Source organism: Leucopleurus acutus, assembly GCF_964270905.1.
Source record: "Leucopleurus acutus genome assembly, chromosome: 1".
Lineage (NCBI taxonomy): Eukaryota > Metazoa > Chordata > Mammalia > Artiodactyla > Delphinidae > Leucopleurus > Leucopleurus acutus.
Window position 1 is genome coordinate 77,745,900 of NC_139142.1, and position 18,288 is coordinate 77,764,187.

The 18,288-nt window shown below is 41.5% G+C and overlaps 1 protein-coding gene across 4 annotated transcripts in view; it reads right to left on the reverse strand.

Annotated features, from left to right (window-relative positions):
• Window positions 1-18,288, reverse strand: part of LOC309963649 (neuroendocrine protein 7B2) — a gene marked incomplete at both ends in the record, with an annotated part of 52,115 nt that overhangs the window by 12,589 nt on the left and 21,238 nt on the right. For all 4 annotated transcript variants that reach the window (XM_082842141.1, XM_082842139.1, XM_082842140.1 and 1 more), the window contains one exon: window positions 1,693-1,842. In XM_082842141.1, coding sequence (XP_082698267.1) covers window positions 1,693-1,842 — 150 coding nt within the window. The remainder of the gene's footprint in view (window positions 1-1,692; window positions 1,843-18,288) is intronic.

The window sequence follows — 18,288 nt, forward strand, 5'->3', positions numbered from 1 at the left end:
ACTGAGGTCCAGGGAAGTAAACTGACATACTATGATTAGGACAAAAACTCAGATCTCTTGGCTCAACCTCTGGTTCTCTTTCCATTCTCCAACAACAGTTCTCAGAACTTTGGTATGCTCCAGAATCACATGAAAGGCAGGTTAGAATATGAATTTCTGGGTCCTATCCCCGGAGCTTTTGATTCAATATGTCTGGAGTAGGGCCTGAAAATCTGCATTTCCAGTAAGTTTCAGGTAATGCTGATATTGCTGGGACTATATATTAAGGACCACTGTATCATATGATATGGAATCAATTTAACCAAATCCCCATGGAGCCTGAACTGGCCTTCCTTCCTTCCCATCCAAAGTCCCACAAGCAAGTAAAAGGTGGCTGATTCAGATTTTCCTGTGGTCCTGGGCCAGCGTCCCTGCACTAGCTTGGCCACATCCAAATACTCTGGTTGTTCCATCCCAGGATGAAGCCTCTGTCCCCCATGGAAAACAGAGATCTCGCCCTAAATGAAAAGAGGAATATCTTTCAGAGAGCCTGTATTGTGTTTTAGAAAAGCTGAGGGGCCAATACTGACAGAATTTTCAGAGCAAGACATCATGACATGGTGGTTGCATGCACGGTCCTGAATCAGGTAGATCCGGGTTTGAGCCTTGGCTCAACTACTTGCTACATGGATAACCTTGGTGAAGTTACTTTCTAAGTTTCCTTATATGTAAAGTAGGGATAATAAATACTACCTAGTATTATTATTAGGTTGTGGGGAAAAGACTACTCTGTTGCTGGAAGCGAGTACAAGCCCAAGGAAAGAGATTCATTTCTTACTAGTGGCAAAGCTATTTATAATCAGGATGACATTTAATGAGTCCTTACTCTGTGCTGGGTGCTGTACCAAGTGTTTAACATGGATAATTTCATGTAATTCCCCAATAACCCCCATTTTGCAAATAAGGAAACTGAGGTGCAAGTGGTTCACTAACTTGTTCGAGGTCACATATCTTGACCTTGGGTTTGAATTCCAGTAGTCGTCAGTCTAGAGCCACTACTCTGAACCACCAAGGTAAACCGCTCAAAGCCCAGCATAAGTGTAGCACACTCACCATTCATTCTCTTTGGAATTGGGTGGTAGGAAAGTAGGAGCGATATATGAGGAGCAAGGAAAGTTTCAACCTTCTCCCTTAACCAACTTCTTCCCTTCCAGGGCCCCCCCTCTCTCATGCCGCCTCCCAGCCCCCAAAGAAATATTTCAGGATAGATGCTCACTGGTTACAACATAGTTGAGATATCGATTGTCAAGAGAAGGTAAGGAAAACAAAGGAGCATGGATCATCCACATACTAAAAAGTTCCAAAGACACTAAAAGTGGGCAGCGATTGTATCATAGAAGAGGCAAAAAAAGAGAAAATCCCTCTCCCTTTTTATTAAAATTGGAGCCAGTGCAGAAAAGAGCATCAACTCCCAAAGAGGGAGAGAGACAGAAGATAAAGCCTTGGCTAGGGGAGTCCTCTGTGGGTGTATCGGAACACCAGAACTCACCAAGGGTTCTAGAACCAACTTCCCTTTCCAACCCACATACAGATACACAGGGGCTCATCGGAATAGAAATACTATTTCTCTGAACGTGTGCAGCCAATGTTAGAATTTTTAATTTCCTCCCAAAGGCTCTACCTTTCATGAGAACCCAAGGGCATGCCCACTACCTGTTTTTCCAACTGGACAGGGATTTGGAGGGTCTGGGTAGCCCTGATCTTCACTGAAGTCCTTGGGAATGTTGTCACCGGTCAACTCTGCCACAATGTTTGGGATGTTGCCAAAGGGACCCAAGTGCTGAAGACCTTCATGAGCTCCACCTGCCAGGGAATCAGAAGTAGTTCATTTCAGTGCAATGACATTCATTTCAACTAATATTTATTCGGGCATACCATACAGACAAAGGCACTGTGCCCTATGCTGTGGAGAGAAAAAAGGAAATCCAACAATTTCTACCCTCTAGGGGGTTAAAATTTTAGTTGTGGAAACAGACACATACTGCACATATATCATTTCCACACAGGGCACACTGTATATGTGCTATAATAGACATGTTAAAATATAGCATTGGGAGCAGAGTAAAGGGAGTGTTTCATTTGGCTGATAGGATGGGGAGGGCTTCTTGAACGAGTTGGAGCTTGAGTGGCACTGACACAGATGGGCTGGGGTTTGGAAGCTGGGCATGGAGCTCAGGGAAGAGAAGAGGATGCAACTGGCATCCAGGTAAAAGAACAGGCTGAATGACAACCAAAGACCACAAAAAAGGGAGATGAAGGAAAAGGTCTTTGTCCTCCTGCCATTCTAGATCAACCACTTAAAACTGGGTGCATTTGCTTCAATTTTCTTCTCTGCACATCTTTTTATATCTAAGTGTTTATTGGTTTTCCACTTCCTATTTAAGCATGTGGCTGCATGGTCTCTATGCCCTTGATTATAAATGAATATGTAGTCTTCTATCCAGTGTCTCTACCACAACATTTTAATCATTCCCACTTTGTGGGATGTTTAGTGTTTCCCAATTTACTCTTGGGCATTTAATTTTTTCCATATTTTGGATTCGTTTTCCTCAGGAGAGACTCCCAGAAGTCAAATTACTGGGTCAAAGGCTATAAATATTTTATGGCTCTTTATATTGCCAAACTGTTTTCCAAAAAGGAGGTATCAATTAATAAATATCATCAACAAAATCTGAGAATACCATTTTTATAACATCTTAACCAGCATTGGGTTCTACAAAAATAAATTTTTATGTTGTCTTTGCTAATTTAAAATCTTTTAGAAAAATTACTGCTTTATTTTGAATGTCTTTGATTACTAGCTCAAATATTTTTCCATGTGTTTATTTACTAGCTTTAATTTCTTTTCTGTGAGTTGTCTGTTTATGCTCTTGGAATTTTAGTGTTTCTCTTATCAATTTGCATGAACAGTTTACATAATAAAGATGTCAAGCCTTTGGCCATTACATTTCCTGCAAACACTTCCCCATGTTGTCTGACTGAATTCTGGTTATTAAATTTGTAATATCGATAGTTTGCTAACATAAGTTTTTAATATTTATTCACTCAGACTTGTTGTTATCCTTTGTGATTTCTCCTCACCTTCTAAACTTACAAAACTATTGCCACTTCAAAAGTACTATCAACATTTAGATATTTCTTTCAGTTTTTCTATTTTTAAAATTAACCCTTTGGTACAGCCACTATGAAAACAGGGTGAAGGTTCCTCAAAAAATGAAAAATAGAACTATCATATGATCCAACAATTCCACTCCTGGGTATTTATCCAAAGAAACTGAAAACACGAATTCAAAAATATATATGCAGCCCAATATTCATTGCACCTTTATTTACAACAGCCAAGATATGAAAGCAACCTAAGTGTCCATCAAAAGATGAATGGATAAAGAAGATATATATATCTTTATGTGTATATATATACATATATATATATAAAGAATATATCTATCTATCTATATCTATCTATCTATTGAGAGAGTCAGTGGAATATTACTCAGCCATAAAAAAGAATGAAATCTTGCCACTTATGACAACATGGATGGACCTGGAGGGTATTAAGCTAAGTGAAATACTGTATGTTTTCACTTATATATGGCATCTAAAAAACAAAACAAATGAACAAATATAACAAAACAGAAACAGATTTGCAGATACAGAGAATAAACTAGTAGTTGCCAGAAAGGAATGGGGGTGGCAGGGGGTTGGGTGAAATAAATGAAGGGGATTAAGAGGCACAAGCTTGAGGTTATAAAATAAAAAAGTCACAGTGATGTAACGGGCAGCATAGGGAATATACTCAATGATATTATAATAAATTTGTACATTGCATAATCTATAAAAATATTGAATCACTGGGACTCCCCTCGTGGTCCAGTGGTAAAGAATCTCCCTTCCAATGCAGGGGATGCGGTTTCGATCCCTGGTCGGGGAACTAAGATCCCATATGCCGCAGGGCAACTAAGCCCATGTGCAAACAACAGAGCCCATGTGTTCTGGAGCCCATGCCACAACTAGAGAGAAACTCAAGCAGACTGCATGCTGTAATGAAAAAGATCATACATGCCTCAACAAAATTTCCGTGTGCCGCAACTAAGACCCAACGCAGCCAAAAACAAAAGGAAAATAAATAAATATTTTTAAAAAACATCGAATCACTATGCTGTGCACCTGGAACTAATATAATATTGCAAGTCAACTATACTTCAAAAAAAAGAAAAGAAAGAATTAACTCTATAATCTATACGCTATGTGTTTTAGTGCATGTAAAATAATTAACCATTTTCCCATTTGTTAAGTGATTCTGTTCTTCCCCACATATTTCATTCCTTCAGCAAATATTTAGGTGCCCCATAGATACCAAAACCTGCTCTGAATACCAAGGCACAGCAGTGAATAAGAGCAACTTATGTTGTATAACTTGCTTTACTTAAATATAATGCATATCAACTTCCGGACTCTCCTCTTGTAGCCTTAATATCCTATAAGGTTCAGGAACCTTACTTTTCCAACCCTAGAGCAGCCATTTCAGGAATGAATTCCTATTTATTAACCTTATTGTGACACAGCTCCCTTGACGCACAATCACCCTGTAAATAGACCTATACACAAAGGGCCATATCAAAAGGTTCTTGTTTGATGTGCATGAAATTAGAACAAAATCAGGCTAAGGTAACCATACTTGCACCTTCATGAGAAGAATGGTCTTGCCAATAGTTTATATTACCTAAGTCTAGCTGGGTGAGGCTCTATTTTCCCCTGGATGAGCTGAGCCAAGGTGTGCCCTCTGACACTTGCTTTATATTTTTCTCTTTTTTGGTTGAACTAGCTCCCCTTTGGATCAACACAATTTTTCTTTGGAAATATTAATATATTCAGTAGGATCATGGCTAGCTCTTAGTGTCCTGGGAATCATATGGTCTCTTTGAAGTGACATTGCATCTTTTTGTCTTAATTTATTATGTTTGATTAACATTTATTCTTTTTTGTTTGTTTCTTTGTTTTTTTGACCTCACAGCATGGCACGTGGGATCTTAGCTCCCCAACCAGGGATCGAACCTGCGTCCCCTGCAGTGGAAGTGCGGAGTCTTAACCACTGGATCACCGGGGAAGTCCAGATTAACATTTATTCTTAAAAGGATAATTGTACCTCCTTTATTTCCAAATTCCTCTATCTTCCAAATATAGACACTGTAAAGTAACTGGGTTGTTTTGTGAGCAAGCCTGCAAAATTTCTACATTTAAAGAAAAAGATATTATTTTTATAAATTTTCCTTGTGAGTATTTAAGATGTATTTTTATATAATCCATAAACATCTAAATACAGCCAAGGGCTTCCCTGGTGGCGCAGTAGTTAAGAATCTGCCTGCCAATGCAGGGTACATGGGTTCAAGCCCTGGTCTGGGAAGATCCCACATGCCGCGGAGCAACTAAATCCGTGCGCCACAACTACTGAGCCTGTGAGCCACAACTACTGAAGCCCACGCACCTAGAGCCTGTGCTCTGCAAGAGAGAAGCCACCACAATGAGAAGCCTGCACAGTGCAACAAAGAGTAGCCCTCACTAGCTGCAACTACAGAAAGCCTGCGCACAGCAACGAAGACCCAACACAGCCAAAAATAAATATATAAAGTAAATATGTTAAAAAATATATAGCCAATTATTTAACATTCTTAATCATATTCTTTTATGTCCTTATTCATATTTTATCTCTTTATCATAATCTGATGGCTGTGTTAAAATCTATTACTACCAATAAGTGTCTGTCAGTATCTTTTATTTCTCACCATTTTTACTTTAGCATTTTGATGCTATGCTAATTGGCATGTCCAAGAGTATAAATTCTTCATTTTAATTGTGTTATTAATTGGCAAAGTAAAAAATTAATGGACAAATCATATCTTTTTTTAAAACATCTTTATTGGAGTATAATTGGTATACAATGGTGTGTTAGTTTCTGCTTTATAACAAAGTGAATCAGCTATACATATACATATATCTCCATATCTCCTCCCTCTTGGGTCTCCCTCCCACCCTCCCTCTCCCACCCCTCTAGGTGGTCACAAAGCACCGAGCTGATCTCCCTGTGCTATGTGGCTGCTTCCCACTAGCTATCTATTTTACATTTGGTAGTGTATATATGTCCATGCTACTCTCTCACTTCATCCCAGCTTACCCTCCCCGCTCCCTGTGTCCTCGAGTCCATTCTCTGCATCCGTGTCTTTATTCCTGTCCTGCCCCTAGGTTCTTCATAATCATTTAATTAATTTATTGATATTTAGATTCCATATATATGTGTTAGCATATGGTATTTGTTTTTCTCTTTCTGACTTACTTCACTCTGTATGACAGTCTATAGGTCCATCCCCCTCAATACAAATAACTCAATTTCATTTCTTTTTATGGCTGAGTACAATTCCAATGTATATATGTGCCACATCTTCTTTATCCATTCATCTGTCGATGGACACTTAGGTTTCTTCCATGTCCTGGCTATTGTAAATAGAGCTACAATGAACATTGTGGTATATGACTCTTCTTGAATTATGGTTTTCTCAGGGTTTATGCCCAGTAGTGGGATTTATGGGTCGTATGGTAGTTCTATTTTTAGTTTCTTAAGGAACCTCCATACTGTTCTCCATAGTGGCTGTATTAGTTTACATTCCCACCAACAGTGCAAGAGGGTTCCCTTTTCTCCACACCCTCTCCAGCATTTATTGTTTGTAGATTTTTTGATGATGGCCATTCTGACTGGTGTGAGGTGATACCTCATTGTAGTTTTGATTTGCATTTCTCTAATGACTAGTGATGTTGAGCATCCTTTCATGTGTTTGTTGGCAATCTGTATATCTTCTTTGGAGAAGTGTCTATTTAGGTCTTCTGCCCATTTTTGGATTGGGTTGTTTGCTTTTTTGTTATTGAGCTGCATGAGCTGCTTGTAAATTTTGGAGATTAATCCTTTGTCAGCTGCTTCATTTGCAAATATTTTCTCCCATTCTGAGGGTTGTCTTTTGGTCTTGTTTATGGTTTCCTTTGCTGTGCAAAAGCTTTTAAGTTTCATTAGGTCCCATTTGTTTATTTTTGTTTTTATTTCCATTTCTCTAGGAGGTGGGTCAAAAAGGATCTTGCTGTGATTTATGTCATAGTGTTCTGCCTATGTTTTGCTCTAAGAATTTTATAGTGTGTGGCCTTACATTTAGGTCTTTAATCCATTTTGAGTTTATTTTTGTGTATGGTGTTAGGGAGTGTTCTAATTTCATTCTTTTACATGTAGCTGTCCAGTTTTCCCAGCACCACTTATTGAAGAGGCTGTCTTTTCTGCATTTATATTCTTGTCTCCTTTATCAAAACTAAGGTGACCATATGTGCGCGGGTTTACCTCTGGGCTTTCTATCCTGTTCCATTGATCTATATTTCTGTTTTTGTGCCAGTACCATACTGTCCTGATTACTGTAGCTTTTTAGTATAGTCTGAAGTCTGGGAGCCTGATTCCTCCAGCTCTGTGACAAATCATATCTTGATACATATTTCTTCTATTAGCTTTGCCACTCTCATTCTGTTGTTTTGTCTGGTGAATCTTTGATCATTCTTTTATTTTTAACCTTTCTTTATCTCTCTGATGACTTTTCCAATTCACACTGAGGTGCCTGCCTTCAGAGACATTCTAGAAATTCACATTTATTAACTCACATTAACCCAAGACCTGCAAAACGTTAGAGAGACAGATCAGTACACTTGGTATTGATATATTCGAAGTTCTGTACAATCTTGGCATTAGAGCCACCACTGTGCTTGCTATAGGGCATGCCTTCTGGTGTGTCAATACATGTCTCAACTTTTGAAAGCACCCTAGCCTTAAGTGCCAGGAATTATCCAACTTGGCTTCAGAAAGAGTGCATGTCTTAATGCTCCATTAGTAATTAATGAAAGAAGCAAACACAGTTTCCTTTATGGAAGACCTGCCAAGGCTCTGTTTACCTCTGTGTACCAGTGCCATTAGAATGAATGGTACTCTTGTTAGGAAGCAACAGATGTTTAGCACCAGGCAGATACATTATAACACAGGCTCTTTTAAAACTATATTTAATGACATCAAATCAAGAAATACTGAGGAACTATGGGAGATAGATGGAAGTAAAAAAAAAATGCTATCCTTTGCTCTCCAAGAGCTTGAATTTTATAGACAAGTAGCCACATATAGAAAATAATTAGAAAAAGATATAATTGAGTATACAATCAAATGCTAGTTATCTGGTTCAGTATAATGTTTAGATTATGCTGATCTATTGCACCTGAAACCAAGGCAACCAAACTGTTAGGATACCATGGATGCTATTTGGTCCATTCGTCTCATACTCAACCAAACATATTTTTAAATCATTATTCAGTCAGCTTAAAAAAATATGTACTGAGTACATACTACACATCAAGACGTGGACTAGAGGGTCAGTGATGAACCAGGTAAACATGGGCCCTGCTCTCACAGAGCTTACAGTCTGTAAGAGATACATAATGAAACACATATTTAATGATACAGATGAACTTATTTACAAAACAGAAATAGACTCACAGACATAGAAAACAAACTTATAGTTACCAAAGGGGAAAGGGTTAAAGGGGGGAGGGATAAATTAGGAGTTTGGGATTAACATATACACACTAATATATATAAAATAGGCTACTCTATAGCACAGGGAACTATACTCGATATTTTGTAATAACCTATAATGGAAAAGAATCTGAAAAAGAATATATATATATTATATATATATATAGGTATATAACTGAGTCACTTTGCTATACACTTGAAATTAACACAACATTGTAAATTAACTATAACTCAATAAAAAAAAGAAGCACAGATTTAAGATGCAGAGTTGTGATGCACTTATAGTGTAACTGGGATACAGTGAGATGTCACAGAAGAAACATCTAACCCAGATCTAAGATGTGGAGGATTGCCTGCAAGAAGCAATGTACCAATGATTATGTGCTGTACTGTAGAAGACACAAACATAAAAGACACGATTCCTGCTCTCTACTTGGTTCTTCATTCTAGTTGGTTGTTTAACACCAACACAATAAGCCAGTGGTACGTGATAAGATACATTCCCTGATATAATTCATTATGGCATAGACTATAAATGATGTAGACATTCAGGAAATAGGGAACCTTCCAGGAAAACTTCCATGGAAGAGGTGACACTTAAGTTGAATCATGAAAGGCAGGATCCATCCTTACAGGTGGCAACGAAAAAACCACACGCGAGGGCACAGAGGTAGGTGTGAGCATGGGATATTTGAGCACCAGCGATGAGCACTGCTGGGGAAGGGAGAAGCTGGATGGGATAGGAGAAGGCCAATGCCAAACCGAAAAGTATGAATTGATATAATAACAAATAGCAACCAAAGCTTTCTGGGCAGGAGAGTGATATAATAATTGGATGTTGTATAGAACATTAATTTATCAACAGTTTAAAGCCCCCTTTCCTACCTCGGGGTGCACATCAGTATCACTTGTGGAGTTTTTCAAAATTCCAATGCCCTCTACTCCAGATCCACTGCACCCAAGCATCCTCCTGAAGACTACTGTACATAGGTAAATTGGAAGGAAGTTAAGAAGACCTAATAAAAGGCTATTGCTAACAACTCAGGGGAGAAGCGATAAGGATTGGGGTTGGGGTGGCCACAGCATGAGTAGAAATAAGAGAAATTTCAAACAGTGCACAAGGGAGAGATGAGTCAAGAGTCCATGAGGTTTCCAAAGTCTAGAGCCCCCTTGATTTGGGAAAATAATGCCATTGGCAAAGACAGGATCTTTCATTACAGCTTTTAAATTATTTCAGGCAATTAATTATTTCTATCCTGTGATGATACTTTGTTTGTTTCCGTCACACCCACATGTTTCTAGAATAGACAGAAAATATTTAATTCTTGCCAAATAAGTTATAAGCCCTTTTGCTTATATAAACCTTGCTTTATACAATAAAACTGGGACCACCCAGCTGTTTATTTTCAAATTCTAGATATCAAATCATTGGTAGGTTTTCTCTGCATTGTTGTGGCAATAAAATGCCAGTCAGTTGTGATGTTCAGAGGCAAGGGAGAGCAGGGAAGGGGAAGAAGGGAAAGGGACCTGGGTTGGTCTGACCTAGGCCAAGGCCCTTAAATCTCCTTCTTGGCCTGCACTGGAGCCCTCCATAAAAATCTGCCAAGGCTGTTTCCACATCTTGGGGAATTTCTCCAACATCTCTCAGCTCTTTCCCGCACTCCCATCCCTGCTTTGTGCTGGGATTCTCCCTCCTCTGCGTGTCCTTTTAGTTTGGCAATTCTAATGGGTGGTTGATTTGTTGGTTTCAGACAGCTATCTGGTCAGCCTCAGCTCCATGCTTTGCCACCTGTAGCCTTGGCTGGTCTCAACATGGCAGCTCCCAGCAAGACTCCAGAGGACCACCAGCCGGGAGCCAGCACTACCAATAATCACTTATCCAGAAAAAGGCACTCACTCTTCTAGTTAATTAAAAACTCCATTCAGTTTCAAATCCATTTTCCTGCCTTAGTGATTCTGAAGATCAGTTGTCATTATCTAGCAAATGTAAATATGAAAACTGAATACTACTTACTGACCCCTAAAATTTTACCCGGCTCTGGACAGTCATGGGTTTTTTTTTGTTATAACAGTTGAATTTTTTAGCTGTTTAGTTATGCAGTAAATCTTCTGTATCGCACCTTATCTTGATGTCATCTAACTCTCCTAAATGTAGTGCATAAAAAACAAAATCTGAATAAGAACCTGCTGTATAAAAAAATAAATAAAATTCAAAACAAAAACAATAAAATCTGAGCGAACTGGGGTTTCCAATTATAGTAACGTCTCACTTATCTCTTTACTGGAGAATGTGGTTTTCCACATAGTATCCAGATAACTGAAACATCCCCATTAACATGAATATTCATGTATTTAACCACTTTAAGGGAAAATTTTCACCATGAATTTTAGGTAAATACTCTACACAGCAGCTTTGAAATATGGCTTTACCTCTTCTTGATAACTTGGGCCTAGTATTGGGAATATCCGTGACTGTGTAGTTTTGTAGCAGTGTGTTCTCAGAGCATTAAAATGCATACAGCAATACAACTGTATTAAGCGGTCCCAGCTGCTAGGGCTTTTAAAGTTCTTTGTCTCCTCCCTCTTTGTAAGCTATTAATCCCAGTCATCCCCAGTGCTTTTCATAATAAAGCTCAGTGCATAAATAAATAAACGGAGTGGGTCAAGGCCCTGTAAGTCCTGTCTTCAAATTTGCTTCACCACACACATATGCATCACACGAGGATCTCGTCAAAATGCAGAGTCTGATCAAAAGATGGGGTGGACCTGCCTCTGCATTTCTTACGAGCCCCCAGGTGATGCCGATGCTATTGCTCCATTAACCACACCTTCAGCCGCGAGGGCTCGAAACCAGAGGGCCAGACTTATTCGAATTATATGCAAAATAAGAGTCAGCACTGAGAGAGACCTTGGAGTGACCACCTTGGTTCATGGAGTTTGTGACATTCAGCACGGCTGCTGAGAGGCTTTTTAAAAGTCACTTGAGGTTTCAGATAAGGGAGCTCTAGCTACAGCTGAAGTCCCTTTATTTAAGGTTGTATTTTAATTATAGAGGCACTCGCACACATTTCACAAGAAAAGGAGCCCACTGCACCCTTTCCCATTCTAATTAATTCTGTGGGCACTGGAGGTAAAGACCTGCTCATGAAGCACGAAGGTTATGTTCTCAGGGAATAAGCGACGTCCTCCGCGGAGCCCATTGCTTCGCGCCACAATGCAAGAGCCCGGGGCTGAGGGGGCTAGTTTTGGTAGAAGTCAAGGTTGGTCAGAAAAGAAAAAAATGAACAGGGGCTGCACCACTCCCCCGCCTTTTTGTAACGCTCTGATTTCAACAATTTCAAAGTACTTTCAAAGTACTTTCATCTCCTTATTAAAACCATTTTCGTGAGGTCAGTGGGACGAGAGTTACTACTCATAACTGTGAGAAAGGGAGTCCTAGGAGATCGTTGCTTGCCTAAAGCCGCTCAGCGAGTCAGTGCTTTTGGGAGCCTGGGATCCCAGCGCTGTTTCCAGGCACCAGGAGAGCCCTCCCGGGGCCTCCTGCCGTCCATCATCCACAGATCAGCTCGTGCTCCCGAGCAATAGTTGGTAGCACGGCCTATCCGCATGAAAGGGGCCTCTCTCGTATTTTCTAGCTCACTCCGAGGCTCCAGAGTGTCAGCGACCAGGGCGGGGGTCGACGGCCCCCCTCGAGCCAGGCACCAGCGGGGTGACTCTAAGACAGGGCTGCAGCCTGTCTCCCCACCGTGGGTCCCGCGTGTCTGAGCGCCAGCCTCACGCCAGAAGGCTGAGAGTGGCCAGGCACAGCCCCTGCCCTGCAGACTCGGCTTCACAATCCGGCAACACCCTGCCAAGCTCGCAGCCAGGAGTCTCACCCGCAGCCCCGCGCTGGGGCCGCCGGGGGGACCGTGCGACGGGGCAGCCCGGTGCCAGGGAGCCGGTCACCTTCCTCCTAAAGAAGGAATTCCGTGAGGAGAGTTTGGCAGGCAGCGGGCACACTCGCCTGAATACCAGCCATTCGGCTGAAGGGAACGGATCCAGCAGTTTTCACTTATGTTACCACAAACAGCAGATGCTAAAAATACACTGCGGTCTGGGCCTTCATTCCAACCGCGTGTCTCCATACATCATTTATAAAGCGATGTCCAGCTTTCCTTTTGTTCACGGTCTGGGAGACTGAAGCAGCCAGAGAGGTGGTCCCAACTAATGCTGCCCTCTTTTGGTTTGTCCCTTTGAAGGGGCAAAGGAGGGGGCAGCTGAGAAAGGGGAAAGAAAGCCGAAAGACAGCAAAGGCCCCCGGCGGGGGCTGAGGAGGAAAGAAAAGTGAAGCAGGCGGGGCCCCTCATATTGGTTTCCGAGGCCACAGGGCAGGTGTGGGTGCTGTGATCAGGCAGCCCCGGCTAGACATGAGGGGACAGAGGGGGCTTAAGGAGGAAGGGCTGGCTGGCCCCAAAAGCTTGCGGGTTTTTCCCCACAACCTATAAACACACTTTTACAAAAAGTGCCGTCACTTCTCAGCTTGGAGGACAACAAGCGGGCCTTGGGGATGTGGCGGGTTCAGTTTCAGACCACCACAATCAAGCAAATATCACAATAAAGCCAGTCCCACAAATGTGTGGGTTTCCCAGCGCATATAAAAGTTATGTTCCCACTATACTGTAGTCTGTTAGGTGTGCAATAGCATCATGCCTAAAACAAAATGCACATACCTTCATTAAAAAATACCATCTTGGGTTTCCCTGGTGGCGCAGTGGTTGAGAGTCCGCCTGCCGATGCAGGGGACACGGGTTCGTGCCCCGGTCCGGGAAGATCCCACATGCCGCGGAGCGGCTGGGCCCGTGAGCCGTGGCCGCTGAGCCTTTGCGTCCGGAGCCTGTGCTCCGCAACGGGAGAGGCCGCAACAGTGAGAGGCCCGCGTACCGCAAAAAACAAAACAAACAAACAAAAAAACGTCTAGCTAAAAAGTGCTAACCATCCTCCGAGCCTTCAGCAAGGCGTAGTAGTAACATCAAAGATCACTGATCACAGATCACCATAACAAATACAATAACAATGAAAAAGTCTGACTTATTGAGAGAATTACCAAAATGTGACACAGACACAAAGTGAGCAAATGCTGTTGGGAAAATGGCACCGATAGACTTGCTTATCACAGGGTTGCCACAGACCTTCAATTTGTCAAAAACGCAACATCTGTGCAGTGCAATAAAATGAGATATGACTGTAACTTGTCACCTCCCGTACAGCCATGGGTTTCTCCTTAGCGCAGCGTTCAGGCAAGTTTCAGGCAAGCACACGACTGTCTGCACTGGAGCAAAGACAGAAGCAAGGAGAAAGGGCTGGAAAGAGACAAACAACTTAGCCCTTATTAACGGGGGAAAAATACCTGAAAGAAATGGCCCACTTAATGGGTGAGATTTTTAAATTTTTGATGTCTGACATTTGTTTCTTCTTCCTTCAAGCCCAATAATTTAAGTGGGATAAAAGGAAGAAATGAAAACAATTAAGAGTAGTTTCTGCAGATTCACAGACATAGAGAACAGACTTGTGGTTGCCAAGGAGGAGGTGGGGTGGGGGAGGGAAGAACTGGGAGTTTGGGGTTAGCAGATGCAAACTATTATACATAGGATGGATAAACAACAAGGTCCTACTGTATAGCACAGGGAACTATATTCAATATCCAATGATAAACCATAATGGAAAAGAATAGGAAAAAGAATATATATGTATATGTATAACTGAATCACTTTGCTGTATAGAGGAAATTAACACAACATAGTAAATCAGCTATACTTCAATAAAATTTTCTTTTAAAAGTAGCTTTCTGTACATGTCCATTCTCAAAACTAACTCTGTGCATTAAGGCCTTTTTTGCTTTGATTCCTGGTGAGAAATGAGAGTCCTAAAATTCAAACATAGTTATGAAAAGCAACTAATTTTCATTTACTAAGACCCACAGACAAGAGAGCACCTTTTATATAAAGAACCTTTATAGCCTCCCTTTTTTCGGGCCCTGGGTTCAAACCCACATGCTCTCGCACATCTGATGACATCCCAAACCCTTTTTCACTTGGGCATAATTTGCTAATTGCATAGCTAAGTGCCTGAAATGTAGTAAGAACTCAATAGATGTTAACTGCTTTCATTATCCAATCCATGTTTCCTAACAGCACAATTAACAGAGGCCAAATTCACTATCCTACTTAGTTTTCATTCTGATGCCTACAGTTCTGTATTTGGGGCAGTGAGAAACAGGGGCTCAAAAACAGTTGAACTTTTTACTTACAGCAGCGCCTCCTCATCCACTAAAAACTAAAAAATTAATGCTTGAACTCATTCTACTCATTTTTTTCAGGGCAAGCACCCCTCTGCCTCAACCAGGCAGCATAATCTCTTTCTCAACGCTTTGCCATCTACTTACAGGGGACAAAACACATCCACATAAACACATATAAGTGCCAATTTCATGAAACAGACCATGAGCACAGTGGGGGAAAAGAAACATGTATCCTAGAATGAGAAAATGAGCATCTGATCACGTACAATTAGAGATGGATGTTATGTCCTCAACTCTCCTCCCTAGTAACAGAATGTAGTTTAGGCTGTTTAGAACGGTGAGGACTTATGTTGCAACATTCACATTCTCTAAACTCATGACAAGTGACCCCAAAGCACACAACGTTTGGTAATTGAGAAAAACAAAGGAATGATTCTATCTATGCTGAACTAACTGGCTTATTCATCGATTTGCCCCAGGGCAGGGGGCTGGTCCAGGCAGCTTGCTAAAGCTATCCTAATGCTCTGAGCGCGAGCCTGGTCCCTCAACAGGGACTTACCCACGTAGCCTGCATCACTGGCCAATGCACCCCATTTCAGCGGCATCATCCTATACATACCGGACAGATCTGAATTGAGTTGCGCCTGTTGGCAGGGAAGCAAAAATGAAACTCACTGTTGATATTTTGTCTTGAAAGGCATTTGTTTTCATGGCTTTTCTTTCTTCTTTTGCTTCCTCCCTCATCCTAGGATCTAAAAGACTCAGGCTCCTTTGGGACCAAAGGCAACATTATCAGCTTCTACTCGGAGGCACGCAAACAGTGAAGGCAGAAAGTCGGGGTTGAAGTGTACTGCGTTTGTAGCTTTCACATCTCCATATGGTCCCAATTTAGGATCACAAGCAGAGTTGTTTATTTTAGAAAAGCTTTTTAGTTCACTTTTAAGGTATTTTGCTTAGGCATTGCTTGCTTTTCAAAAGGAGAAAATGTGTATTTTTTTCCAAAGTGGTGTTTGTTTTGGCTGTTTACTCATTTGCAAAAGTTCAGATTCTATTTTGTGAATTTAACTCATTTTCCTGCAGCCACAAGCCCCGCCCCTGCCCAACACATACACCCCAAAACTCCAAATTAAAGCAAAATACATTAATTTGAAAATAAGGCATTTTTAGGGTAGCTGTGAATTTTGTGGGTTTTGAAAACATCATTTTAACAGGTAATTTACAGTAGCATTTTCAGCCCCTTCATGTAACTTCATTTGCTGCCTGAAATGAAGTCTCTATTTGGCAATTTGTATGGAGGCCAGGTATGTTTTTGTACTGAGGTTAAGACCCATTTAGGGTCCTTTAAAACCTGTAGTCTATGATTCTTGCTGAAATTATATGACTTAACTGGGAGGCAGTGGAGCTTAAGTTGAGGTATCAACTAATGTTGAAAAAATGGGACTACGGACAAAATTGTGGGGGGGATTGGTATTAGGTGAGGATATTGGTAAAAAAGTCAAACTATGAACTTGGACCCCCTAGCACCTGGTTCCATCCAGGAGTCCTGCTGTCTCCAACTATTCAAAGCCCCCAACCGCATCTTCCTTTCTGAAACTTCACTTACTGATGACATCCTCTGTCCAGAGCCTGGGCGTCATTCCTGACACAAATCCTGGCTGTCATTCCTCTACTAAGAAGTATGAATTAACCCGTGGTACTCTGCTCCTGTATAATATATTTGCACCTTAGAGAATTCTTGGGATAATTATTTTAACTTAAAGTCATGACTCCACTAACAGGAGTTCCAGTCCCCCTGGTGTACCAGCTAAAGAGACAAGCAGGCTATGTCAGGTTCTCAGGTCAGGAGAAAGGACAATGGCAGTGACGATCCTGATAGGCAGGCAGAAATCAACGTAAGGAGGACATCAGAGGCCAAACCGGAGCCAAGTAAATGGCTGCAAGGTTCATGATTAGTGATTAAGCATCCAAGGAAATAGCTTCCAACACAAAGGAAAAAAAAGTAGGGCTGCAGAAGTGTAGAAAATAGGGGAAAAATGACTGCGTGAGCCGACAGGTGACGTCAACGACAAGCCATTTGGGATCGTGGAGGTGGTCCCCTGCTCCAGACTTAAAGCTCTTTGATAATTTCTTTCCCACCAGCTTGAGTGTTACAGGGGCAGCAGGTCACTAGGAACACAGAGCTGAGAAGGAGGCGTGAATAAGGGGTAGCAGAGGCCATGGCGGGTCCATTCTGGATGGGATGGAGATGGGAGGTGACAGGGCTTGGCAGTCATGTGCTTGGTGTCAAGAGTCTCCTTTGTGAGGTTCTGTACTGGCCAGAGGAGCAGCAACCTAGCCCAGAAGGTTGCATGCCCAGGAATGCAATCATTTCCTATGGCAGTCCCCTTGTCTGTAGATTAAGACAAAGGGACTCAATTCCGGTCAGGGAAGGCCTCTGGGCCATGACAAAGAACGATCCCACCTGGTCTTACCAATTGGTATCTGCATTATCGATCCCCTGTTTCCCTTTCTCCATCCAAAGCTGCTATAAGTAACTAAGCATCTTATAAAGAGCTAGCATAAACATTTGTTTTGGACAAACAGTGATCTCCTTATAGGACATTCTTTTCTGAGTTTCTAGCAGTTATTACCTTTTTTCTTTCTTTCTTTTTTGTTTTTGAATTGCAGCCTTGGGAGGAGAGGGCAGGTGGTGTGTGTGTAGGAGGGTTGGTGGGCAGGGTGGGACACCGGGACTAAATCCTCCACAAACATTTGGTATAGTTTTTCTGGCCTGTAGTTTTCCCATCTCACACACATATCCCCAACTTCTTCCTTTTGCAGCCATGTAATCCCTGCCTGGCGACGTTATTAAGAATAAAACAACATCGTCACACACTGTGGATGGGAATGTACTAGGATACAGCTGCTTCAGGACACAATCTGGCAGCTCTTCAAACGGTTCAACAGAGCTATCATATGACCCAGCAATTCCAGGTCTAGGTATATACCCAAGAGAAATTAAAACATATACCCATCCAAAACTCATACTCAATGTTCATAGCAACATTATCCATCATAGCCAAAAAGTGGAAATAAACTAAATGTCCATCAATTTTAAAAAGGAATAAGACAATGTCAAAACCAACAAAAAATGCTTAGCTACTTACTGAGTATAAAATAAGTGCCAGGCACCACACCTGGAGCTAGGGGCTCATGGCATGCTGGAGGAGACACAAAGTTGGTTGTCACAAAGCTGTGTGGAAAGTGGAAGCAGCTCCCACCAGGGAGGACAGAAGAAGGGTATACGCCATGCGACACTGAAGTCATAACTCACGCGTTTCTTCTGAACCTTAAAAATGGCAATCTTGCTTACCCACAAATGGTAATG